Here is a 25677-nt window from a genome sequence, read left to right on the forward strand (position 1 = left end):
ATGGACATGGCTGAATCTAATGTTTGCAATTGGTTTATTGTCTAGGGCTGGGATTGGAGTGTTGCACCTGCCCAGGGGTGGAGATGACATACAGTGTGAGGGCAGGAAGCAGGCATGTGTTTTCTTTTTTGCACAATTTGCTCTTGCTGTTTTGGGGGACCATGAATGGTGGCCCCACCATGCTACCGTGCCTTGAAGCCAACTGAATATGAACTGAAACTTCCAAAATTGTAAGGAATAAGCCTTCCTTTTCCTAATTTTGGGCCTTAGGTATTTGTCTGAACAACAAGAGAAAAAGTAACCAAGACATGAGGATTGCCTAGAATTCAAGTCCAGCTTGGGTTACATAGTGCACTCAAGGCCAGCCTAAACCACATAGCAAAACACTGTCTCAAGAAAAAAGAAAAGATAGCTTCCTATTTTTGCTTTTGTTTATTGAAATGTGTCTGTAAAATAGGCTTGAGTAGAGGATGTGACATTTTTGTTTTGCCAAGTAGATTATAAAAGTAAGACCCTAGCTTACTGTGTGTGTGTTTGTCTTAAACAATGTTTTACAGTAAACTTTTGCTCTCCTCTGCTAGAAGGAAGCCATGTTAATGTAATCTTTCTGCAGCTCTTTACTCTGTAACCTGTGTTTAGTTAGAAATAGTGCATATTGCCTGAAAAAGGCCTCCGTTGACAGCAGACTGCTGATATGAAGTGTTGGTTCTGGTCTCAGCAGAATCAGGGCAGCTGAAGATACTCAGTGATAACTTATAGGAAGATAAGGTTGATTCAGATTAATAATCTTAAAATCCTTTTAGAGACATTTCCTAACCAGAACAGTTAATCTTCGTTAGGGAAGATGTCAAACTAACGTCACATGCATGTTTGTTTTTATCTAATACTCATTGTATTTTTTCTTTGTTATTTTAGATGAGGCAATCATGTGATTATTTTGCAGGTGGAGTCAATTTGAATTGAATTCTTGGCTGTAAAACAACTATGGACCATGTATAAGGCTATTAAAACTGCAAATATTCTTGATGTAAACCAGCATTCCTTTTAGTTACTTTTAATTCTTGTAGCTTGTTAGTATTGGGGAATTTTTTTTGAGATAGAGTCTTGCTATGGAGTTTAGGCTGCCCTTAAACTCACTATTGTAGTCCAGCCTGGCCTTGAGCTCACAGCAATCCTCCTGCTTCAACCTCCCAAGTAAGTGTTAGGATTACAGGTGTGCACTACCATGTCTGGCAGGAAAAACTGTCATTATTGATGAAGGGTGTATTCAACTCTGAATAACAATGTAATTGAAGAATTATGTAATGATTTATTGAACACACATTTGCTGTATTACTATTTATAATATTCAATTATTACAGTGTAATTGAAGATATTAGCATATACCGATAAAAACAGTTGAAGTAATACTAATACTTTTGTTTCTTCTCCCCTTCACTCTGAATCAGAAAAAATTCTTTCATACAGAAGACCCGTTCAATGATGAGCATCAGGAGAGGCAAGAAGTGGAAATGTTGGCCAAGAAGTTTGAAATGAAATATGTGAGTATAATGAGCAGTGTTCACCTAAGTGATTTTATCCTCATGTATTTCCTTTCTATGGGTGCTGCTGGGAAGGGCTTGTCACTGCCCATTGCCTGTGTTCTCACAAACTGAAGCCAAGTGAGAGGTCAGACAGGCAGATAGTCCGATAGCTTTGTGACAGTCAGAGTTCATTTCAGTGCCTCTAGAGCCAGGCAGTTAGTTTAGTGTAATCACCTACAATTCTTGTAACAGAATTGAACGGAACAGAAAGTAACCCTGACCACATTTTACAGACAGGAAACAAGGCTCTGAGCACAAGTTAGTGATTTATGGTGACTCAGTGCCACAAGTAGGCACCATATCCAAGCTCAACTGTTTCTAATTCACATCTAATCCTTAATTCCCCTGCTGTAGTTTTCACAACCTTTCCTGGCTCTTACGAGTTGCAAAAAGTGTCCTTCAAGGCCCCCTGATAGGACTTAGATTCATCCAGAAACTTCTGTGTACTTTATGTACCTTAAATGTTCATTTATGTTCTGTATTCTGTGCTATAATATGTTTTGTTTTAATATAAAAATAATTTTAATTACCTGGTTAAGTTGTTTAATGTTTTTTCATATTTTTAAAATATATCAGTGCTGTAGAAAGCCTCACTCACATGCCTTGTTTATCTGACGGCTTTAACTGCTCTTCGCACTTTGCTAAAACATAATCCAGCTGAGAAGCAAAACCACATATAATTATATGTATCCCTTTTGGTTCCTTTGTGAGCTTTGAGAAGTGTCTTTTAGAGATGGGCTATCAGCTCATACTAGCCCTGCCATTCATGTTGTCCAGAATGCAAACTGGATTGTAGGTGACACTTCCTCACCCCTTGTGGTAATTAGGACATCATTTGAAGGTAAAAGAAACATAAGAATTGAATTTGAGTCAAGTTCTAGGTTTACTTTGCACCTGCTAATTTTATCCTTTTGGTGAAGTTTTTTAGCCTCTTTGGGCCATTTTTTTTTTTTTAATCTGTAAATTGAGACTAAAGATTTTTCTTTCTTTTTCTGTTTTTTTTTATTTTTTTATTTTTTCTGAAACAGGGTCTTGCTTATGCAGTACGGGTGGCTTTTGAACTCACAGCAGTCCTGCCTCAGCCTTCTGAGTGCTGGGATTATAGGTGTGCCCCACCACTCCTGGCCAAAGAGTTTTCAAAGACTCCTATTTTTGTATTCTGTGACATGATAAATTTAGGGATGAACCTGGGTTTGAATAGAAAGTGTAGCAAAAGCTGTTGTACTAATTTGTAGGTTTTAATTAAAGTATAATTGTCTGAGGTTATAGTATGTCTCAATGTATGAACCCTAAAATACTTTCTGTATTGTTTTGTATAAGCTACCTATTCGTGGGGCTGGGAATTTAGCTCAGTGGCATATGTACCTGAGGTTGCAATCGTGTGGTCATGAGTTCGATCCCAGGTATCAATGGAAAAAAAAAAAAAAAGAAAGATACCTATTCGTTTAATATTTAACCAAGTATCACATTTACAAAATTTCACATATATGTTTATTTCAGTTTTTGAGACAAGATTTCTCTATGTTGTTCAGGCTGGCCTTAAGCTTACTATCTATATACCTTGGGCTGGCCTCAAACCAGTGGTTTAATCCCAGCACTGACGAGGCTGAGGCAGGAGGATTGCCAGGAGTTGGAGGCTAGACCAGAGTATAAAGTCAGTTCAAGGATAGCCTGAACTGCATTGTGAAACCCTGTTTCAAGAAGACAAAACAAACATGCAAACAAAAAAAGCCCTGAGTGCTGGGATTACAGGTGTCTGCTACCATGCCTGAAAATTTACAAAATTTTAAAAATCATAGTCATCCATTTCCTTCTTGTGTTGTGTGCACACCTAATCTCATTTCCCGGGTAACGTTTGGGATATGTCCTTTTAGAGATGTTATATTATCCTTTCACGTACTGTATATATGTATATATTCCATCCTACCCTGTATTATACATACTACAAGCTCTTACATACGTTGTGCTTTTTGCTTTTGCATTTACTATATCTTGGAGGTGTTCTTTTTTATTCTCCCACCCAGAGCAAAGAGTTCTCCCCTCAAGGGGCTGGGGATTTAGCTCAGTGGCATAAGCACCTGCCTTGCAAGCAGGCAGTCGTGAGTTCGATCCCTGGTACTGATAAAAAGGAAAAAAGACGCACAGAAGAGTTCTCCCCTCCTCTCCTCTTCTTTTTAAGGCTGCTTGCCGTTTCATTGATGGAAATTTTACAATTTACGTAACCAGTTCCCCAGTGATCCAGGTTGATTTTTAAGATTTGCTTTTATCAATAGTGCTGCAATAAATTGTGTGGTAAAATTTCATAGATTTTCAAGTTTATCTTCAGGATAGACTCCTAAAAGTAGAAAATTCAGGTCAAAGGATAATGTATTTATAATTTTCCTCTATATTCACAAATCCAATATCCTTTCATTCCAGTACTGTATTAGTGTACCTTATTTGCCATAATTTATAAAAGCATGGATTAGAATTGCCCTTTGCATATGGGAAAACTCCTAGCATATAATCTTATAAGTAATGTGAATCAGTATATGATGTACAACCTGGGAGTTAGCATTGGGTCTTCCTGGGGAGCTCTAGGATGGTACCTGACATAGAAAAACCTATGTTCTGAAACATTGGGACCTATGTTCTTAAGCTGATATGTAAAATTTGGTTCCAAAATATTTGGATATATTCAGAGTTTGCATTGTTCAGGGATAAAAGAAAAACTACTTTATTATAATCCGAATTAATAAGCTTTGTTTCTTTTCTACAGTTTTGTTTTGCTTACTCTTATTTTTATTCTAATTAGGGATTTAAAATGTCTTATATTATGGAGATTTTATGTGCAGCAACCTAAAAGCATACCATAAGTAGTGTGAGATATACAGAGATATATATAAAAATATTTGGAACCATTTAAGAAAGTTACTAGGCCTAAGTGACCTGAGAGAAGATAATTTTTCTGACTCAGCTATCAAAAAAAAATCTCAAATAGGAGTATTCAGAGTAGCAAGTTCAAGTATCCTTGTAGTTGAAAATTAATGTATCAGAAATAAGAGGGAGGGCCTGGGGATTTAGCTCAGCGGCATAAGCGCCTGCCTTGCAAGCAGGCAGACAGTTGTGAGTTCGATCCCCAGTACTGATAAAAAGGATAAAGACCAAAAAAAAAAAAAAAAAAAGAAAGAAATAAGAGGGAGTATAAAATTGTAAGAAAACAGTAAGACAGCATACTGTATTTAGGGAGTTTCCCCTCCTGCTCTGTCCCATTTTTGTGGCCTGTGCTCTGTTTCTTACTATGTTGTTCTTATACTCAAATATTTAGCAAGTTACGAAGTGGTTTTTTGTTTTTGTTTTTGGTGGGGCAGTGTAACAAATATTTATAGTACACTATACAAAATTCATTGCTGTACATAAATCTTATTACTGAATAGTTTCGATATTTGTACTGCTGTGTAAATTCTAAATTTGTCTTGTTGGTAACTGTTAGAATGAAGCAAGATTAAGCGTAAAAAGCCTCCCATGCCTTCTCCATTCCCAGTTAAGGCAAACATTTAGGCTAATCATCCCAGGTTCCAGCTCAAGTTTCTAGACGGTTTCTAGATGATGTGTGTTCTTTTTGAAGGTATCTGTACTCTACAGCAGGGAGTGAAGCTCAGTTTAATAGATACAGATTTGTTCTTCAAACGTAGGATAACCTGTGATGCCTGGAAGATTTCTCTTGCTGAACTCTGTTACCCCAGACGTCTTAAAATGTTATGCACCTAAAATTGGGTGCAAATGAATGAAAGCATAATACCTGATGCCTAGCGGGGACTAAAGTGTAAGACTTTGGTTCTGAGAAGCTCGTAGATAGGAAGACATGTATTCTGCCAGCCATTCATTAGCATTCATGAATCAGTAGGACTTTAATATCCACTTACTACCCCATAAAGGCTTTGAATACCACCATGCAGATTTCATTCTCTGCAATTTGGAGCTCTCAGTCCTAGTAACTTCATACTTATTTAAAAAAAAAAAAAGGACAAGGGTAGATTTGATTATATAAAATTAATTTTGAGCAATCTTATAAAAAAGTTGATTAAATAAGAGTAATACTCATTTTACTCAAACAAATTATATTTTTATTTTATTTATTTATTTATTTATTGGTACCATGGATTGAACTCAGGACTTCACATTTGCCAGGCAGGTACTTGTGCTGCTGAGCTATATCTTTGGCCTGCAAATTATATTTTTAAAAGTTCTTGATTTTTTTTTTTTGGTATGAGTTATAAAACTGATTTTTTGTCCATGTATGTTTTAACAAATTCCAGTATTTTAAAGAACTGTAATTTCTGATGACTGTTTCACAATCAGTATGACTCAGTTGAATCAAAAGAAATATAATTTTGTACTTAAAATAATTATGGATTTTTTAAATGTGCCCTCAAATATGGTACTGATACAAATGGATGTTATGGAAGCGTTTATATTCTCCTGAGTATATTTTAGAATTGCATCAGCTACTCATTATTAGTTGATCATACCTGCTAAAAGATTATGCTAAAATATTATGGCTTCCTTGAGAAAATCTTAAGGGGCTGCTTTTTCCTCTTTTGCCCAAATGTTAGGTCTGGCCCTTAGAGGACTTTGGGTGAAGGGGTTTGTTTGGGCAAACGTGGGAATATCACAATAAATAAAACTTTCCTTGTAAAACATGAATACCAGTGTATTTGGGGGTCTATCAATCAACAGTATGATATATATAATGCCCAGCCTACCATAACTGCATCCATGAATTCAGCCAACTATAGTTCAAAAACATTAAAAAAAAAATTGCAGCTATATACTGAACATGTAAATTTTTTTGCCATCATTGTAAATAATATAGTATAACCATTATTTATATAGCATTTGCATTATGTTAGGTACCATAAATAATCTAGAGAAAATGTAAAAGTATAGAGAAGAAGGTGAGTAGGTTACATACAAATGCTATATTGTGTAAAGGGCTTGAGCATAGGTGTATTTGGGTGCTCAAGGGATCCTAGACCAATCTAGGATACTGAAGAATGAGTGTAAAGTAAAAAGATAAAATACCTTTTAAAAACAAAACTGAAAGAGGGAGGGAGTCTTAAATAAAGGGCAAGAAAGAATTCCTAGCTCAAGCAGTAGTTTATTTCAGTTACCAATTCTGTCCACTTGCCATGACATGCTCATTTAATTCCAAGGTCTCTTCACCCTCCTTTAGTCTCTTTGGGACTATTGAGAATCAGCAGTTAAGGATATTTGGGGCCTTATATGTATAAACGGAGATTATAGAAACCTGTGTACAGTACTGGTGTGCTGAGGTCAGCTCGTGCCAATCTATCTGCTGATTTCACACTTTACCTTACTGTTGGTAGATTGAAGCAGTTGGCATAGAAGTAAAGAGATGAGGTCATGGCAAGGCTGGGAAAGATGGGGAAACTGTGACAAGGAGATGTTTTCTCAGTTCTGGAGTCTTTCTTGCTTGTTCTGTCTACCACCAATGGTCAGTGGATGTTGGCTGTTAGTTTACTTTAGAGGTGCTGAAGGGTCCTGTGCTAAGCAGTGTCTTGTTTGCTTTTCAATTTCATATTACAGTGTAATTGTACTGCATTGGCATGAGACACTGACTATCAGGTTAAGCAAGTACTTATGACTCAGTAAGTACTATATAGTATTTGAGTCATAGTGAACTACTACTATTCTGACAAGTGAATTAATCATCATTTTAGATGTAGCAAAATTCAGAGGTCTTCTTGGAAATAAATTTTGATATTTTTAAGACCCATTTAAAGTGTAATAAACTGTATAGGTTCAGAAATTTTGTCAGGTAACACTGATTCTACTGCAGAATTCTACTGTAGTTTTGCTAAGCATGCTGAGAAAAGAAAGCAATTCCAAATCAGTCTGTCCAATCAGGAGGATACTAACAGAAACCTTTGTTGATGTGTCTTAAACTTCTTTAGGTAAAATTTTAATGTTTCTATGTATGTTCTTTTTTGGCAACTGTCAAAAGCTTGATTACAATTTATACAGTTTGCATATCAATGACTTTCTGCTTAATTAGGGAACTGAGGATGGAGGATAGATAGAAAAGGAGTGGTATAACAGAAGGTGGAACAAGGGTAGTTTTTCTAGAGTCCAAGAGATGAAAAAAAGTAGGCCAAGGCTAGAAAACTGTACTCTCTAGTGGCCTTGGTAGTAAAGCAAGGAACTGGAATTTGCTTGATAGGAAATACTTTGAGTCAGGTGTGATGTTGTACGCCTGTAATCCCTGTACGTGGGAGGCTAAGACAGGAAGAACTCAATTCTTGCCCATCTTGGGCAATTTAGTGATTTAGCAAGACCAGATTTCAAATTAAAATAAAAAGGACTGAGGATGTAGCTCAGCCAGAAGGCCTTGACTTCAAAACCCAGTACTGAAAGAAAAAAGAAGAAAAAATAGAAAACAACAACAAAAAAAGGAAATACTTCAGCAAAAAGCTATCAATAGGTAGAGCCAGGTCTGTAGCACCTGGGCTAATCAGGCATGACTTTGAGAAAGCTGCTCCGGTACAGTGAAATGCAGATTATCCACAGCTCTGTCCCTGTGCTGGGATGCAGGGTAGATTCATGGAATGGGGAGTCTAAAACTTTGAGGAGGGGTGTTTTTGTTTTTGTTTGAGACACAGTCTCACTCTGTAGTTCAGGCTGACATTGAACTCGCTCTCATGGATCCCAGGCTAGCCTCCAACTTGTGGGAGTCCTGCTTCAGCCTCCCAAGTGCTTGAATTACAAGTGTGTGCCACCACATCCAGCCATGCCATCTCACCCAGCCAAAACTTTGGTGTTGAGCATTTCGTGGATCAAACCTGAGAAAATAAAATTGCTTGAGTGCATGGTACATGTACTTAATGAAAGGTGATGTGATGAAAGATGAACCTCTCTCTTTCCTTGGTATCCCAGCTAACCAGCTGCTTCCTGAGACAGCCACTGTGTGAGCTTCTCAGAAGACTCAGGGAGCTGTGTATATGTATGCACTTACATATTTTAAAAAACTGTTTGTAAGTTATGTAAGAATAAGTAGATTTTAAAAATCATTTGATCATTTGAAAGCCAGTGCCACTCATACAGATGATAGTAGTTAGATGATTTGATGTGGATCTTTCAGGACTTTAAAAACGCTTGTGTGGTTGTGTAATGCACTCTCTGGCACTGGGTTTTTTTAAAATTTTGTTTTGCCTTGCAAGCAGGCAGTGGTGAGTTCGATCCCAGGTACTGATAAAAAGGAAAAAGACCAAAAAAAATTTTTTTTAAATTTTTTTGTTTTGCAGTAGTGGGTGTTGAATTCAGATTGTCACACATCTAAACAAGCACTGTTCCACCTGAGCTATAACTCAGCCCTTTTTAAAAATTTATTTCATTCTTGGTTTTTTGAGACAGAGTATCACCACATAGCCCAAGATGGCCTTGAACTCACTATGTAGCCCAGGCTGTCCTTGAACTCACAGTGATCTTTCTGTCTCAGCCTCCCAAGTGCTGGGATTACAGGTGTGTACCACCATGCCTGGCTTAAAATTGTGTTTTGAGGCAGGGTCTCATTAGCTCATTAATTTGCCCAGTCTCCCCTCAAACCTGTAGTCTTCCTGCCTCAGTCTCCTATGTAGCTGGGATTACAAACTGTATATGTCCAGGCCCAGTTTACGTTTTTTAAAATTTTAATTGCCTGAGTAATACATGACTGTATTACTGTCATTAAAAACAAATTGACATAATTCCTGCTAAGCCAAAGTTGTCTGCGCCACTGCTTCTAATTATAGCCCTTCTCAGAACCTGCCATACTTATCTGCTTGTTATAGTATTCTTTGAGCATTTTATGTGGATCAATAGGTCTAATTTGTATTTTCTACAAATAAAATCATCCTATGATATGATAAGTAGCAATATCTTATTTAAATGTTCAGTCCAAGGTTGAACATCTTTTCAGATGCTCAGACGCTGAGTTAACACCAATCCTGTCCTCTGTGTAAATAACAGGAACTATAAATAATGTTTGATAACTGCTTTTATCTTTTATCGACAGCGAGCCTTCTAGAGCTTTCAGTGATTGCAAACAGCCTGCTGCAGCATACATGTCATAGGTCCACCACCACTGACTATATTAAAAACGTTCTTCTGCTACACTGCTTTGAAATGACTGTTAACAATGAATGGATATGCTCTTGCTGATATAATTTAGGCTTCTCCCTTAGTGCTGACACAGGTATGATCTTGAGAAAGATCTTACACTTGTATAAGAATATGTTTTAGGATACAGCTTAAATACTGTTAATACTGTTAGGATACTGTTATAAGTAGGGTTCACACTTACGTAACAGCAGGTATCTGATTATGAGCTTAGAATTGTCAGCAGGAGCCACTGTTTCTGGTAGCAGCAAACTGGTCCCCTTGTCTAGACATAGATGTTCCTAAACCAGATCACCTGTGAATTATTTTCTCTTGTTCTCTTGTTCATGTGTGTGACTGTGTTTATGAACAGTTTTTTCTTTTCCTTTTGGCTTTTCCTAGGTAAGTCTTTTTTTTTTTTTTTTTAATCGGTACTGGGGATCGAACTCACGACCACCTGCTTGCAAAGCAGGTGCTTATGCCGCTGAGCTAAATCCCCAGCCCCCATCCTAGGTAAATCTTATAGTCAGCTAGTTATGCCTAAACCGACATGCACATACGCATACACATTTATACACATACAAGAAATATTAGGACAACAGAAAAAGACCATTGTAATTTTAATCAGAGAGGACCCTCAAGAAAGGATGTGAATCTGAGGTTGAACTGGAAAGGGTGGGAGAATGAGGAGTTTTCTCAAGTGGAGGGAAGCATTCGGAAAGTCAGCATGTGTTTAGGGTCACTAGTTAGGGAGTGTGAATAAGTCACAGTGTTTGTGTTAAAAAGTTGTAAGGAAAAAACTGGATAGTTTTGAGTATATATGTAGAAAGCAGTTAACTGGTGTCATGCTTAGGCTTTTAAATTTATCTTGTAATAAGCAGGGTGTAACTGAAGCACTTTGAACAGAGGAATGATACGAAATGATATTTTAAAAATATTGATTAGTTGGTAATATTTAGGGGATAAAGTTGAAAGAGAGGCTAATTAAAGCATTAATGGGCCAAGGATTTAGCTCCGTGGAGTTAGTGCCTGCCTGACAAGGGCAAGATCATGAGTTTGATCCACAGTACAAATAAATAAATAAAAGCATTTTCTAGGCAAAAAACAATGGTCAGTTTTCTAGCATTGACATCTAGAATGGAAAAGAAACTGTAAATGTGAGTAATCCTCTAAACAAAGACTTATGAAAATGATCGCTCACGGTTGATCCCTAGTACTGTGAGAAATTCAGTGAATGAATTAATTCAGATGAGCACACTACTGAGGTATAATTAATGTTCAGTGTTGAGTCTGATGAATTCTGACTATGATTTTAAGTGTGTACAATCTTGTAGCTCCACTAAGTTAGGATACAGAATCATTTCATCATCCCACAGAGTTCTGTTGCACATTTTCGTGCAGTTTCCTTCCTACCCAACCTGACAGCCTCTGATCTATTTCTTGTTACTTTAACTTTCTGCTTAGTTTTCTAGAAGTTTCCTGTAAATGAATCCTCTCCCATCTGTTTTGGCTCCTTTCACTTGGCAGAGTATTTCTGAAACCCATCCATGTGTTACACATGTCAGTAGTTCCTTGCTCTATTGCTTAGGGGTAGAAGTGGATTAGGTACCACACCTGTTACCCATTCCACAGATGATAGGCACTGTGTTGTGTCTGGTTTCCAGCTGTTATAAATGAAGCTTCCCTAAACTTTGTGGTATGTTTTTATATGAACACATGATTTCATTTCTCTTGTCCTACATAGTACTTGAAATATTAGCCAGAGCATTTGCACAAAAAAAGAAAAAGAAAAAGAAAAGGGGTATAAATACGAAAGGAAGAAGTCAAATTATCATTATATTATTTGCAGATAACATGATCCTTTGCATAGAATAACAAAAAAATTCTACCAAAAGACTCAAAATTAATAACCAAGTTTAGCAATGTAGCAGGATACACAACAAAAATGAATAGCAATCCTGTACGCCTACAATGAACTCACTGAGAAATTAGGAAAACAGTACCATTCACCATAGCATCGAGAGAAAAGAAATACTTATGAATTAACCTGCACAGGCAAGTGAAAGACCTCTACAATGAAAACTACAGTACTATAAAATAAAGTAATCAGAAAGGACATCAGAAGTTACAAAGACACCTCTGTTCCTGAATAGACAATGAATATTGTGAAAATGGCCATACTTCCAAAACTGTTACATAAATTTAATGCAGTCCCAATCAAAGTATCCATACCATTCCTGCAGAATGAGAGAAAACAATCCTAAAACTCACTTTGGCGGCATCATAATCCTAGATTTCAAGTAATACTACAAAGCCACAGTGATTAAAAACAGCATACGAGGGCACAAAAACACATATGTGGATCAGTGGAACAGAACAGAGAAAACAGAAACAACTCCAGGCATTCAGCTATCTGATCTTTGACAAAGGGGCAAAAACATATACTAGAGGAAGCGTGGCCTCTTCAGCAAATGTTCCTGGAAAAACTGGCTTTCCGCATGCAGAAAGTTGAATCTAGACCCATCTCTCTCATCATGTAATAAACTAAAAATAGATAAAAGATGTAAATGCTAACCATTTAATCTAAAAGATAAATAACTCTTGAAGTTGTAAGCAAGGAGTTTCTAAATCGCAATTGTACAAGAAGTAACAAAGAACTGACAAATGGGGTTGTGTCAGTTTAAAAAGCTGTACAGCAAAGAGAACATCCAGCAGAGTGATGAGACAGCCTACTGAACTGGAAACTATTTTGCCACCTACTCCTTGGACAGGGGACTAATGACATTGAGATTTCCATCAGTCCAGAAAGAATGGCCATCATCAAGAAATCAAGTTATAACAAAAGTTTGCAAAGCTGTGGGGGAAATGACCACTGTGCATTGTTCATGGGAGTGTAAACTACTAAACCACTGTGGAGATCATGGAGATTCCTTAAAAAGCTAAAAATAGAAATTCCATTCCACCCATCTAGTCCCCTTCTAGGTGTCTTCCTGAAAGAATTAAAGACATATATTGTGCAGGGGACCAAGAGATGATGGTGGGGAGAAGAGGGGAAAGGCATGTGAAAAAACACATTTGTGCATATCCCAACTCCCTGGGATGACTAACTATGTACTACAAACGTGCTAATAACAATTTTAATTTTTTTCCCCAAATTCTTTCACCTAGAGCACAAGACATCTGCTTTCAGTTGTCCGAACAATACCAGTACAAATCTTTGCCTGCAGCAAACTCAGAAGTCAGTAGTATAACTATTTTAGCTGTTTTTTGCATCATATACATACACATACATTTTTTCTTTCACCTTGTTACACTAATGAAACATTATGATTACGCATGTGTGTCTAATTTCATTAATGTCTTCTCCGGGTGCATCCACTTACCTATAAAAGTGTGCAGTTTATCATTCTTTATGGCTGAGTATTAATACCACATCTTTTGTATCTGTCTGTCAGTCAATGAGCATTTAGGTTGTTTCCAAGATCTGGCTATTGTAAACTGTGCTGCTATAAACATGGGTGCACATATGCCACTGTTGTGTGATGTTTTAAATTCTTTTGAGAAAATACTGAGAAGGGGAATAACGGGGTTCAATGGGACCACCAATCCTAGTTTTTTGAGGAATCTCCACACTGATTTCCATAGTGGTTGCACCAGTGTGCATTCCCACCAACAGTGGTAAAGAGTTCCATTTTCCCCACAGCCTCTTCAGCATTTGTTATTGCTTGATTTCTTGATAGTAGCCATTCTTTCAGGGTGAGGTTAAATTGCGTTGTTGTTATAATTTGCATCTCTTGAATGACCAGTGATGTTGAACATTTTTTCATGTATTTATTTGCTGTTTGTATTTGTTCATCTGAGAAGTGTATAATTCATCACAGATACCCATTTTTGGACTGGGTCTTTAAATCTGGGATGACTGATTGTTTTGTTATTGGTGTATGTTCTTGATAGTATTCCTTTATCTGAGGGACAGCTGGCAAACATTTTTTCCTACTTTGTGGGTTGTCTCTTCACTCTGTTGGTTTCTCTGGCTGTGCAAAAGCTTTTCAATACAGTAAGATCCCAGTTGTTGATTCTTTGTGATAGTTCCTCTGCAATCAGAGTTTTTCTCATAAAGCCTTTCCCTACACCAATATTTGCAGTGTTTTACCTACTCTGTCTTCAAGCAGAGTTACTGTTTCTGTTTTAATACTAAGATCTTTGATCCATTCTGATTTTAGCTTAGTACATGGTAAAAGATACATGGGTCAAGTTTTAATGTTTGGCATGTGTAAAGCCAGTTTTTCCAGCACCATTTATTAAAAAGGCTATCTTTCTTCCAGTGAATGTGTTTGGCACCTTTGTCAAAAATAAGGTGGTTTGGTGTGTCTGGAATTGTTTCTGCACCTTCTAATCTATTCCACGAATCTTTGAGTCCTTTTTTTGTTTTGTTTTGCCAGTACCACACTGTTTTTTATCACAGTAGCTTTATATTATAATTTCAAGTGAGGAATTGTGATTTTCGCTGTCTTGTCTTTGTTGCCCAGGATTGCTATTCAAGGTCTCTTCTGTTTCCAGATAAATTTTACAATTGTTTTCTCTAGTTATGTGAGATATGCAGTTGGAATTTAGGTCGGGATTGCATTTAATCTGTATAACAGTTTTGGAAGTATGGGCATTTTTACTCTATTGGTTTTCCTACCCAAGAACATGGAATACCTCTCTCCATTTTCTTTCTTTCTTTCTTTCTTTCTTTCTTTTTTTTTTTTTTTTTTTTTTTGTCTTTTTCGTTTTTATCAGTATCAGGGATCGAACTCACAGCTGCCTGCTTGCAAGGCAGGCGCTTATGCCGCTGAGCTAAATCCCTAGCCCCTCCATTTGTCATTTTCTAATATCCTTTTCAATCTCCTTTTTCAGAGTACTGTAGTTTTCAGTATATAGACCTTTTACATCCTTTATCAGATTGATTTTTAGGTATTTCATTTTTTTTGGATGCTATTGTAAAAGGTATTGTTTCCCTGATTTGTCTCTCAGTGAGTTTGTTATTTCTGTACAAGGTTATTGATTTTTGAATGTTGACTTGTAACCAGCTACATTACTAAATGTGCTTATTAAATCTAGAAGTCTTTTGGTGGAATTTTTAGAATCTTCTAAGTAGAGTATGTCATCTATAAATAATAATAGTTTAAGGTCTTCTTTTCCTATCTTTATTCCTTTTATTCTTTCTCTTGTCTACTTGCTGCAGGTAAAGTTTCTAGGACTGTGTTGAGTAAGAGTGGAGACAGTGGACATCCTTATCTTGTTACTGATTTTAGAGAGAAAGCTTTCAGTTTTTGTCAATTTAGTATGATATTAGCTATTGGTGTGTCATAGATGGTCTTTATCAGATCGAGATAAAGACCATCTATTCCATTTTTCTGGAGGTTTTTATCATGAGTGGATGCTGGACTTTGTCAAAAGCTTTTTCTGTACCTATTGAGATGATCATATGAAATTTGTCCCTGGCTCTTTTCATCTGGTGTTTACATTTATGGATTTATGTATGTTGAACCATCTCTGCCTCCCTGAGGTGAATCCCACTTGATCATGGTGTACAATCTTTTTGATGATTTGCTGCATTTTGTATTTAATTTTCTTAGTTAGGTCCTTCTCTGGTTTTTTTTTGTCAGGGTAATGCTTGCTTTCAGGAATGAATTTGGGAGTATTGCTTCCCTTTCAGTTTCATAAAAAGAGTTTGAGAAGTAGTAGTGTTAGGTCTTCACTAAATTTCTTGAATTCAGCAGAGAATCTATTAGGGCCTGGGCTTTTCTATGCTGATGAGTTTTTAATTATATCTTCAATTTCATTGATTAATACTGGGTTACTTAACATTTATAATTTCTTGATTCAGTTTTGGTACTTCATATGTATCTAGGAATTTGTCCATTTCTGCTGTATTTTCTTTTCTTTTTTTTTTTTTTTTTTTTTGGTCTTTTTTCCTTTTCTTTTTATCGGTACCGGGGATGGAACTCACGACTGCCTGCTTGCAAAGCAGGCGCTTATGCCGCTGAGCTAAATCTCCAGCCCCTCTGCTGTATTTTCATCTTTCTAGAACACAAGTTTTCAAAGTAGGTAGAGATGATTTTCTGAATTTCTGCAGTGCCTATTGTGATTTCACCCTTTTCATTCCTAATTGCGTGGATTTGAGTCTCTCCTTTTTTTTGATAAGATTGGCTAAGGGTTTATTGATTTTATTTAATCATTCAAAGAACTGTGATTAATTCTTGGTGTTTTTTGTCTCCAGTGTGTTAATTTCTGCTCTGCTCTTTATAATTTCCTCCCTTGTACAAGCTTTCGTTTAGCCTGCTCTTCTTTTTCTAGAACTTTGACAAGGTTTAACATTAAGTTGTTTATATGTACTTGCTCTGTGTTCCTGATATGGGCATTTACTGCTATAAAATTCCCTCTTAAGACTGCTTTCATTGTGTCCCACGAGTTCTGGTATATTGTATTATCATTATCGTTTAACTGCAAAAACGGTCTAATTTCTTCTGTAATTTCATCTGTAATCCATTGGTTGTTCAGTGGGGTGCTATTTAATTTCCATGTATTTATGAAGTTCTTGTAGTTTCCTTTGGCATGGATTTCCAATTTCATTGCACTGGGGTCTGAAAGTATGCATAGAATATTTTCGGTTCCTCAGCATTTACTTAAGCATGTTTTGTGAGCAAGTAAAGGGTCTGTTTTGAAGAATATCCCTTGTGCAGCTGAGTAGAATGTATATTCTGATATTGTAGGGTAGAACGCTATACACATCTAGTAAGTCTATTTGCTCTAGAGTTTGTTTTTTTCTATTTCATTATTGATTTTTGTTTGTCTAGTTGATCTGTCTTTTTGTGACAGTGGGGCACTGAGATTTCCCAATATAATTGTATTAGAGCTTATTTGATTTTTCATGTCCATTAGTAATCATTTTTATAGTTGGGTGCACTGATATTTGTTGCCTATATACTTATGATTGTTATCTCCTCCCCTTGGATTGTCCCCTTTACAAGGATGTAGTGGCCTTCTTTATCCGTCTTAATTAGTCTTGCCTGAAATTCACTTTGTCTGCAGGTAGAATAGCTGGCCCTGCATTTTTCTGGCTTCCTGTTGCATGGAATATTGTTTTCTATCCTTTGACTTGCAGTCTATGGATCTTTTTGAATTAAAGGTGTTTCTTATGTTCAGCATCTTGTTAGATCTTACTTTTTTTTTTCTGTCTTTTTGAGACAGGGTCTCTCTATGCAGTTCAGGCCGGCCTTGAGCTCACTTTGTAGCCCAGGCTGGTCTTGAACTCACAACAATCCTCCTGTCTCAGCCTCCGGAGTGCTGGGATTACAGGTGTGAGCCACCGCGCCTAGCTGTAGATCTTGCTTCTTGATCCATCCTGCAGTCTGTGTCTTTTGACTGGTGAATTGAAACCATTAACATTGATAGTTAAAACTGATATGTATTGACTTGTCCTTTTCATGTTATTTTCCTGTTGTTGGCTCTCCCTCTTTTTTTTTTTTTCCTTTCTCTCTAATTGTTTGCTTTTCCTGGTGGATTCCTTCTGTTGGGGTTCATGGAGCTGTAGGGCTTATATCTCTTTCTAGAATGTCCTTCACAACATTTTGGAGGGCTGGTTTGGTGGTCTTAAATTTCCTCAGATGTTAGTTGTCAGGAAGTATCTTATTTCTCCTATAAATTTTGAAAGATAGGTTTGTAGGGCACATCAATTTGGGTTGAAAGTTGTATTTCTTTAGGACTTAGAGTGGTTCAGTACAGGCTGTCCTTGACTTGAGAGTTTGTGCTGAGAAGTCAGCTGTGATTCTGGTGGGCTTTCCTTTATAGGTAACATTTCTTTTCTCTTAACAGCTTTTAGGATTCTATTCTTGTGTTGAATTTGTGGAATGTTGACTATGATATGCCTGGCTGTAGCTTTTTTTTGATAATTGCTAATTAGAGTTCTATATGTCTCATTTACTTGTATGTCAAATTCCTTTTCTCTACCAGGAAAGTTTTCTGTAACAATGTCTGCGAACATGTTTTTAATATCATTTGTGGTATCTCCTTCTTGGTCATTGACGCCAATAATCGTTAAGCTATTCCTCTTTGTCTTATCTAGCAGCTGCTGAATTAATTTCTCACAATTCCTTGCTAGTTTTAAGAAATCTTTCCTTTCCTGGTCATTAACTGCAAGTCTGTTTTCAATAACTGACATCCTGTCCTCACATTGGCCTAATCTGCTTTGTATACCTTCAGTGAAGTTTTTATTCTCCTGGATATCTGTTTGAAGCTGCTTTATGGATTCCATTTCTTTTGTATGCTGAGGTTCCATGATTTGCTTAAGCTCATCTATTTTTTTGTGTGTGTGTCTGCTGTAACATCACTAAGCATGGTGTGTATTTTGGTAATGTCTATAAGCCTCATTCAATTGCTCTATTGTTTCTACTTCAGATAGACCTGGTGGGGAAGGGGTAGTGGGAGGTAGAGGGTATTTCAGATTGTCCCACCTCATTTTGCCTTTGGTTTGCCTTTAATAAACTAGATGTTTGGGGTAGCATCTTGTTTAATTGTGTTCTCACTTCTTTTTTTAGTTTAATTTCTGGGGTGATGCTTGTAAATTGCCTGTGATAGGTGGCTTAATGGTGATATTTAGGACCCTTAAGTGATGATTACTTCTCTGAGGTATCGTCCAGGTGTAGCTGGTTTTTGGGTTTTAAGTCTGTTGGAAGATCTTACCTCTTCAGTTTGTTAGAGTTGAGAAGTTGTTGCTTGTTTGGCCTAGTCCCTGGTTCTTTGGCACCATGCCATGGTGACTCTTCATTAATCTCAGTCATGGATTATCATAGCCAACAGCTCTTTGGAACAATTATGTCAATTTTGACTATGATGGTACCAATAATATCAAACACAGTTTATAAAACAACATACTGAGCTAACCCTTAATTTGAAACTTTAACAATATGAACTAGATTTGTTATTATATAAAAGAATGGAAACCAGATAATTATATGCAGTATTTAAGTCCATAAAGTCAATTTTGCCCTCCAGGGTTAAAATATAAAATGGATTAAGGAGAAAATATAGAAGTGGAAGAAGAGAAAGAGATTACAAGTAAAGTTGGAGGACAAAGTGGGAATCACGCCAGCTTGGGGAAACTGGTGTAGAAGAGTAAAGGAAAAGATAGATGAAAGTGATGAAAAGTAGAACAGAAGAGAACCACACCCACAAAGAGGTTAGGTACCACTCTTAAACTCATAAGAAAAAAACTGAAAGAAATAAAAAAACAAACTGAATAAAACAAAACCAAACAAACAAACAGGAAAAAAAACAAAAACAAAAATCCACTTCCAGGATTTTCTCTGAATTCACTAGTGGACATCCTGTGGAGCCAGAGTCCTGAATTGTGCCACTCCATCCCAGCAAGCCAACAGTTGCTTTATGGTGCAGTAGTAGATAATCTTAGCAGGCCTGGATGAGACCAGACTCACTGGGCTTACTGGAGTCCAAGCAGTCTAGATCTGTGCCCACCTAGGGGCTGCTGGAGGAAGCTGGCTGCAGTTCTGCTTCTGCCCTTATCTGGCCAACTTCAAAATAGCTCCCAGCCAATTGCTTTCTCCTGCAGGAGGACTGAGTCCTCTGCACTCACCACCAGCCAATCCTCCAGGTCCACTGCACCCCTTCACTGCTGTGTCTCTGCAGAGGCCTCTGAGGTTGTCAGCTGTGGCTGTGACTGTGACCGTGCATTCCCAGGTTCCAGTGTCTCCTCTTGCGCAATGAGCTACTGCCTTCTCTGCTGAAGTTTTTCTCTTGACTTTTGACTCTTTCTGTGGGCTTCGTTTCATACTTCACATTCTTCCTGGGTCCAGAGGACCCACTTCCTTCCTTCCTTGTCTGCTTCCCAATGCTGTATTTTATGTCTGGATAGTGACTCTCAGAGAGGCTGTTTTCTCTGCTACTTACGGCTCCACCTATCCAACAATTTTTAAAATGTAAGAATATTAACAATCTTTTGGAAAAGGCTTTCAGATGCTTTGGAAAAGTTTAGTTGATATATTCTTATCAGAAATGTTTGATCTGTTCTGCTTTCCAACCCTCTAGAATTTGCAAATTTATGATTTGATAGATGAAATTAGTATCATACTTTAATTCCATTTAATTGATTTATCATCCCCAGGTTTTTATTTTATTTTATTTTTTGTCTTTTTGAGACAGGGTCTGGCTATGCAATTAAGTCTGGCCTTGGGCTTACTTTGTAGCCCAAAACTGGGCTGAAACTTGCAATAGTCCTCCTGCCTCAGCCTCCCAAGTGCTAGGATTACAAGAGTGTGCCAGTATGCCCAGCTTCCTCATTAATTTTTAAATGTTGCTTAGTTTTTGTTTTTTGTTTTTCCATTTTGGAACAATACTGATTAGAATACTGATAATATTCTAATTCCCATAGTTTAAACACATATATAGGCCTTACTTTCATTAGTTTTCTCAGTGGGTTTTTATACATGGCTTAGGTATCTTGTTCCCTCTCCCACATTTCCCTCTCGCGGTGAAACTTCCTTATATATTTTCCTGCTTGTGTGTAACTTTTTCTCAATAGGATAATTCTCATCCTGGAAGTATTTCTTTCCTTCCCTGGACTTGTGATACTCACTGTAATTCTGTAAACTAGCAAACAGATCTTAGTTTGCAGACCTATAAAATAGGGACATTTAGCATGCATTTGCATTTAGTAAGCACACACAATGTGGTACGAATGTGTATATGTACCACGTATGTGTGCATATGCATATGTGTATGTTTAAGGTTGCCAACTTGTATTTTGTAGGAGGATTGTTCTGAGGTTTTGCTCTCAGTGACCTAATATAACAGAATAAAAGCATTGCACCCTGTGTTGGTCCCCAGCATTTGATACTTACCTAACTTGTAGTCTAAAAATATGAGAGAGAGAGAGAAAGAGAAAGAGAACAAACCAAGCCAAGATGTGAGGTACACCTCTAGTCCCACCTATTTGGGACTGGAGTTCAAGGCCCTGCTTGGGCAATTTAGTGATACCTCCAACTCATTTTTTTAAAAAATAAGCAAACAAACATGGAAGCCACTACTTACATTTCATGATACCGGTTCTCTTTATGGTGTTTTAGTATTCATTGTTTCGTTTTCTGAAAGGTGTATAGTAGAGTCAGCTTTATGTGAGGGCTAGGTTTTCAGCATAAATGTGTAATGCAAACACATTACTCAGAAAGGGTCAGCACTGCGTTGAAAGTCCATTATTGCTGTATCCTGTACTGTCACACTGTGTGGAGCAAATCGCTGTTTCTTTGCATGGAAACCAGATGAAGCAGTCAGCTTTTATTTAAGAGTCATGTTTCATAAAGTGCATTTGACCATCAGAATTCAGTTACTTTAGGAAGTGTGCACTGAGAGATTGCAGCCAGATGAGGGCAGAGATTATCATGCATCCCACCTATGGAGCTCGCTCTGGCTTGCAGCTACCTTTGGTAGCTGTTTGGAGGCAGCATTCTTAGTGCCCTTCTCTCTCTTTTCTCTTGCCCTTTCCTCACCCCTGCCATTACTGCCCCACCAAGATTGGACAAGGCAGCTTAGAGAATCTTTAGACTTGAGTCAATCCAGATATTCAAAGTGAGACTTTTTCTGACTGAGCTACCACATCCCTTAGTACAGAGGTGCTACAGTATTGTTTAAGTATTTATGCCAAGATTTTACAATCACCAGGATATATGTCACATTGTACATCTGTGATATCAGGAGTTACATTATCATCAGCTAGAAATAGAAGGCTCTCTGTAAGGTATAACCTGAATGATGGTTCCACATCAGTGCTTTGTTTTATGTCGTCATTGTTTTACTATTTTAAAATGTTTATATGTTTTAATGAATTATAGACTCAAAAGAAGTTACAGGTACAGCAGACCCTGTGCCCATCTCCCGGCTTACTGCAGTCATCAAAAGTAAGGAATTGGCGCTGGGGATTTAGCTCAGGGGCGTAAGCGCCTGCCTTGCAAGCACGTGGTCGTGAGTTCGATCCCTGGTACCAATAAAAAAAAAAAAAAAGGAATTAACAGTGGCTCAACACAACTAGCTAGATAACAGTCCTCATTTTGGTTCTGTAAGTTTTTGCAAGCACTCCTTTTCATCCATTATATACATGTCTCAATGTATCATTATATGATACTAAAAAATAATTTAGCTGGGTTTAGTGGTGCATGCCTATAATCCAAGCACTTTTAGGAGGCTGAGACAAGAGGATTTCAAGTTCAAGCCACTCTGGGCAATTTGGCAACTTAGTGACACCATCTCAAACAAGTAAAGAATAAATAAAAAGGGCTGGGTTTGTAGCTCAGTGTGAAGACCCTGGGCTTAATCCTCAGTACCTCAAAAAAAAGAGTTTTGTTTTGTTTTTTTATTAGAGATTGATTCTTTTCTCTTCAAAGAAAATTATTTTTGTTGGTATATTTTAGGTATTTCATCATAAGGAATTTGTACTTGTACATGATAAACCTTATTCTTCTTTTGCCCATCCCCCTACATTCCCTTCAACCCCTCTTCCCTTCCTTATTTACAAAAGCTTTGTTTCCACTTTTTTCCTTTTTTAATTTTTAAAAAAAATTTTTAAATTTCTTATTTTAAAGAAAATAAAAAGAGAACAGAACAAAGCAAATCAGAACAGAACAATGCAAGCAACACAGCACTTTACAACAAGACGGCAGGGCATCAACAGTAACTACCATAATGTCTCTTTTCTTTGAAAGAGTTGAGCATTTCTTCATACACAATAACATCAAACATAACAAAATAGTATAAAACCATTCAAAACAATGAAAGCATTACAGGACTTCAAAACCAAATAATAGAAAATGAACACTGGCTACTATAATATCTCATTTGCCTCAAAAAAGTTGTCAATACCATTACAAATAATAAAATCAAATAAAACACAACAGGATAGAATCCATCAAAACAGAAGAACAGAAGTATGGTAGGACTTCAAAACAAGATGATAGTAAATCAGTATTAGCTACCATGATGTCTTGTTTTCTTCAGAATAGCTGTTCATACCATCACACGTAATAAAATCAAACAAAACAGTCAAACCAATAAATGAAAGCATTATAAGACTTCAAAGCAGGATAATAGGAAAACATGGTTACCATAATTCAAAATAGCTATCCTTGCCATCTGACAGCATAAAATCTAACACAGCAGGACAAAACAAAGCCAACCTAACAAAATAGTATAAACAATGCAAAAGTTCAAGACAAGACAATAAGAAATTAACAGTAGTTCCATCTTTCCCTCCCAGGTGTTTCTTCCCCTGTCACTCTTACATTAACTATTTTGATTTGGATCCTGTTAACTCCTTCTGTTATGCTAGGGTTCACACATATGAGTTTGAACTGTTTTGCCCATGCACATAATCTCCAGTTGTGTCCATTTACCTACAGTAGCCTTGAGATTATTCTACTTTATAGCTGCGTAGCTTTCTGCTGCATGGAAATACCATATCTCATCCATTCTGTGGTTGATGGGCAAGTTCCCCTTGCTTTTTTTTTTTTTTTCCCCCCTGGTCTCCTGTCACATGGAACAATTGTTTTCTCTCTTTTGATTTTCAGTCTATGAATCTCCTTTCCAGTTAAATGTGTTTCTTGTATACAGTACATCGATGGATCTTGTTTTTTGATCCACTCTGCCTGTGTTTCTTTTTATTGCTGACCTGAGGACATCTACATTAATGATTACAACCAGCATACATTGGTTTGTCTCTGCTTTCCCATCCTCCTGCTGTTGGCCCTCCTCTTTTCCCCTTCATTCAATTGCCTGTCTTATTTGGCGATCCTCCTCTGCTACTGTTCCTGGAACCATGGTTATCTTTATCTCTCTCTAGAATATCCTTTAGCACTCTCTGTAGGGTTGGTAATCATGGATTGCTTCTGTTGTTCTTTATTATGGAAGTATGTTATTTTTCCATCAATTTTGAAAGATAGTTTTGCAGGGTAGATCAATTTGGGTTGGAAGTTGTTTTCTTTCAGGATTTGAAATACTTCACTCCAAACTGTTGTTGACTTGATGGTTTGTGTTGATAAGTCTGCTGTGATTCTGATCTGTCTCTTTTCTCTAACAGCTTTTAATATTCTGTTTTTGTGCTGAATTTCCAGAATGTTGATTATTACATGTCTGGATGTAGATTTACTTTGGTTATGGCTAGTTGGAGTCCTGAATGCCTCACTTACCGTATGCCAGATCCATTTCCCATGTTTGGGAAGTTTTCTTCTTTTACTTCTGTGAGTATCCTTTCAATTTCATTTGTATTGACTCCTGCTTCTTCACTGACATCTGTCACTCTTAAATTACGCTTTTTTGTGTCACTTTGCAGCTGTTGAGTTATTTCTAAGAGATTTTTTCTTTAATGATCACTAGCTGCAGTCCTATCTTCAAGGTTTGAAAGTCTGTTTACAGTCTCTTTCAAATGGTTTTGCCAGCTTTCAATTTAATTTTTAATTTCCTGGATATCTCTTTGTATCTGTTTCATGCATTGTAATTCCTTTCTATATTAATTCAAGGTTTCCATCATTTTCCTGTGTTCCTCTTTTTGTCTATGTGTTTTGTAGACCTGCTGAACAGTTCATTCAGTATGTTTGTGATTTCTTCTTTTACCTGAGACATTGTTTCTGATTTGACTACTTTTACAATCTCATAAAGTTGTCTCCTTACTTCAGTTGCTATCCTTTTGACATTTCAGGTGTGCAACTTCTGTTTTCTTCAGTGAGTGTACCTCCCAGACTTGTTCTGTATGGGCTGGAGGTCTGATTCTGCCTTTTGCTCCTTTGTCTTGACATTCTCTGGGGTTCCTCCTGACAGGCTGGTTGTTGGGCCCCCGGCACTTCCAACATTGGCTTCCCCTAAGCAGTGTAGGGGGATGGGACAGGCACCTGGGTTCCTCTCACTCCAGATTTACAGGATTATAGCAGGACATAGACTGGGCTTCTCCAGACCTGCACAGCTACACTGGGGCTTCGCTGATGATCAGGGGTGCATGGAGGTGGGGCTGCTTCTTTCAGCCTGTATGTCTAAACTGGGACTTCCACAATGGTGACAGACACACCAGGGTATGTTTGTCTGATTCTGCTAGTGGATGATGGCTGCCTGAGGGAACCAAGGGCCTTCAATACGGATGCACAGGGCTTACCTGGTTGTGTGTCCCTGCTCCTGCTGGCCGCCTATAGGAAACTGGCAGCTCCTGCTGGCAGCTCCCTGAAGGTGAAAGCGAGCATCTGTTGGTTCCCTCTGCCCACACTGGCCGCCTGCAGGATGTGGCTTTCTGGTGGCAGCACCTGGCAGGCAGAGGGGGATTTTCTGGCTCTCCCAGCTTGTGCTGGGTGCGCTGAGGAAAGGGCCTTCCAGTGGCAGTTCCTGGCAGGAAGGGACAGATCTTCTGGCTCTCTCTGCCCACACTGGGTGCGTGAAGGGAAGGCCACTTTTTTCCTTCTTTTCTCATTTTTTTTATTTGTCTCTTTCTTTCCCACTGCCCCCTTCTTTGTTCCCCTTCCTGTTTAAACATTTTCTTCTTATTTCACAATGTCCATTACACGTCTTGGTCCTTATTTATTATACTTTTGGTTTCTCACACCAGAGAAACATTGCAGTATTTACTGATGTATGTCCAGTTTATTTCACTTCTAAATATGGTACAAAATACCTAGAAATGACTCAAGTTTATCCTTCATTATGGCAGAGTAGTACTCCATTGTAGGAAAAAACCCCCACATTTCTTATCCATTCACCAGTTATGGGCATTTGCAGTGTTTCCAGGATTTGGCTACTACGAAATGTGCCACTATAAATGTGGGTATGCATGTGTCACTGTGGTATGATGCTTTTAATTGTTCCAGGAAGATATCCAGAAGGGAAAATTGCTGGGTCAAATGGGACCTCTGGTCCTAGTTTTTTGAGGAAT

The 25677-nt window shown here is 37.6% G+C and overlaps 1 protein-coding gene across 9 annotated transcripts in view; it reads left to right on the forward strand.

The window, feature by feature from the left end:
• Ubn2 (ubinuclein 2) overlaps positions 1-25677 on the forward strand; it is a 116418-nt gene that overhangs the window by 6265 nt on the left and 84476 nt on the right. For all 9 annotated transcript variants that reach the window (XR_010048074.1, XM_063250573.1, XM_063250572.1 and 6 more), the window contains exon 2: positions 1449-1541. Coding sequence is in view for 8 of the 9 variants with exons in the window: in XM_063250573.1 (XP_063106643.1) it covers positions 1449-1541 (93 nt within the window). In the remaining variant the exon portion in view is untranslated. The remainder of the gene's footprint in view (positions 1-1448; positions 1542-25677) is intronic.

The sequence above is a fragment of the Cavia porcellus genome, unplaced genomic scaffold (assembly GCF_034190915.1).
Source record: "Cavia porcellus strain 051 isolate PalLab524CR breed Dunkin Hartley unplaced genomic scaffold, mCavPor4.1 scaffold_6, whole genome shotgun sequence".
NCBI lineage: Eukaryota > Metazoa > Chordata > Mammalia > Rodentia > Caviidae > Cavia > Cavia porcellus.